Raw genomic sequence first — 2,748 nt, forward strand, 5'->3', positions numbered from 1 at the left:
CTACTTATAAAATACCTTTATGTTTTTTGTAGATTTGATGTAGCAATACCAATGAGATAATGCAACATCAATTAATGAATATTTTTTGTTGTTTAAATCCCACTTTTTCTTACTTATTTCTTCTTTTAAATCTTTAGTAATAAACTTATCGGAATATTTAGAATCATGTAATAGATCGCTAATCATTTCAATACAATGATTTTTATAAAAATCAAACACGTCTTGACTAAATGTAATTACCAGTTTGCCATTCCTTTGATCCATTTTGGGAAGAAAATGCTCATCTGCTAGGTAATTAATAGCATTATCATGTTGAGAGAAAAACTCTTCAACGAATTCCTCGTTCTTCTTCAAAGCTTTTTTTACATCGGATGTGATATATAATTTAACGCTTACTTTTTTGTTTTTATCATATAGATTCGCATTGTCAACCAAACAAAACAATATAATGTGGGACTTTATGTCTAATTTACTTACATAATACAAAGCTTTTACAAAATTAGAAAAAAGCGAACGACTAAGATGTTCTTCGGGGTTGTTTTTATTCACATTCTTGTAGACAGTAAACATATCTTCAATATCTAATGAACTGATTTTATCTGATTGTAGAGATGATTTTGCTGAAGATTTAGCTGGATTTATAGAATACCAAGTAATCAGCCCAAAAATTAGTAACACAACTACAAAAGTAATCTTCTTTATGTTTACAATCATATGAGGAGGTTGAAAAACTATTTTAAAAAATAAACAAAAAAGAAGAGTTTTTGTGTAAGTTTTATCTAATAAAGAATTTTTCAGTTGGAAAATTCCAATCTCTCGTTCTGACGTATTTCTGTTTTATACGTAACTCTAGATCTTTTTATATGATTATTTCAAAATTATAATTCTAAATAATCAGAAAATGTAAAATTATGATATCATATGAGTTTATATACATAATATTATTTTATTATGTCGTAGTCGATCAAAAATCAGCCAAAAATCTTTCGACAAATGTAAGTTAGATTGGCTACTAAAACTATTTAAAAACATTTCCAAAAGAGGGCATGGGAAATATATATAAAATACTTGGCATAGTATTTTCCTTTTTTGGTCATTATTAATAAAATAATCATTGTTTTTTTGAATTAAATATTTTTAAGTAGACATATAAATGGCTCATTTCGTAGATACATCACTTTAAGCTTACAATTAATCCATACGTGTTATATACTAACATGATTTTGTGATGTAACAATAATAACTGTCAGGCGACGAACCTACGCTGACAATATGAATCCCCAAATGTGATTGATTCTTATTTAATACAAATGTGAAGGATGATAAAAGTGACAGGTGAATAATTAATATTGAATACGAGCATTTAGAGAGTTACTTTTATTTAGCAATTTACTCTTTTCGGAATAGACCGTCGAAATGGTCTATTCGAAATATTTCCTATTTATTTATTTTCCAGCCCTTACCCTTCACCGTATGTATAACTAACAATCCAAATAAATCTGTTATTGATACTTCGTCGTTTATTTCAGATCAGACCTCGTGTCTGATCTGAAATAACTATCAAGTTTCAATTTTTTACGGATATTTATACTTTAAAGCATTATACATGAATTACTTCACTTCTTTTAGATTTGATTTGCATGTAATCGAATTCGTCAAATTGTAAGCATCTAATTTAAATAATTATAATTACACTAAATGAACATTCCAAGTAAAAGTTTTGATTTTATTAAAGAAATTATTTAATTATTTATGATCAAAGTCGTTATTTGTAAAAAAAACTCGTTATATATTTCACCTTCCATAAAATTTTAACGCCTAACTTTGTTTTTTAAAATTGAAAAATAAGAATATAAAAACCTGTAGTTATTATATTTATCATCTTACACGATGTGTGTTGATCTCTTTTTAATATTCTCTTTTATCAAAATGAGTTTTTTTCGTTTTATCATAAGGAACTGTTTTTTTATATTTTCTAGATCAATAATAAAAAAAGGAAAATTTTAGAGAATATCTAAATATAAAGTAGAAACTATTTGCTAATAACCTATATTCAAAGTATTTTTGGTTTTTAAATCCACTGATCTATTAAATCTCCGTAAATTTATAATTTTATAATAATTATGATGTTTTTGTTTGAATAATTCAACATTTAAAAAATAATGTTCCCAATTAAAAATCCGAACGTCTAAAAAATTGTTCAAAAATATTATTTATGTTCTGTCTATGAAAAAGAAGAATTTTTAGAATTTAAAAAGTTTAAATAATTTTCTGATTGGTATATTAAATTATCTAGACACGAATTTTGTTTTAATAAGTAGATTTGTACATTTAAACTTTCTTAGGTCAATTAGTATGCTGTAAACCATTTATGATTTTTTTTGTAGGAATCTTTCCCGCATCTCCAAAAACAAAAAAAAAATGAAAACTTGTCTTTGTCTCACTAAAATTTTTACATCTGAATACTTAACATATCATTTGTAAATATTGTATTTCCCATCATACTTCGTCATCAAATATTTAAAAAATGTAAATAAATCAGTTACTTTTTTTTTACCTAATATATTATTTATCAGACATTGACAAAAGGAAACAACAAATTAATAATGTAGAAATATTAAAGAAGTAACCTCTATGGTAAATTTAAATATAATCATTAACTTTGTTAGATCTTTTTGGAATTATTAAATTATATTGAGATCATATACGATTTGTAGGGAGCAATGGCTTATAGGTAAGGAACAAAAA

The 2,748-nt window shown here is 24.9% G+C and overlaps 1 protein-coding gene across 1 annotated transcript; it reads right to left on the reverse strand.

The window, feature by feature from the left end:
* VNE69_06014 (putative SP-containing protein) lies at positions 1-714 on the reverse strand (the record flags this gene model as incomplete). Its single annotated transcript, XM_065473763.1, has 1 exon — positions 1-714. One exon carries the CDS (start codon positions 712-714, stop codon positions 1-3), a length of 714 nt encoding a protein of 237 aa, XP_065329835.1.
* Positions 715-2,748: the final 2,034 nt, after the last annotated feature.

This window comes from Vairimorpha necatrix, chromosome 6, assembly GCF_036630325.1.
Source record: "Vairimorpha necatrix chromosome 6, complete sequence".
Classification (NCBI taxonomy): Eukaryota; Fungi; Microsporidia; family Nosematidae; genus Vairimorpha; species Vairimorpha necatrix.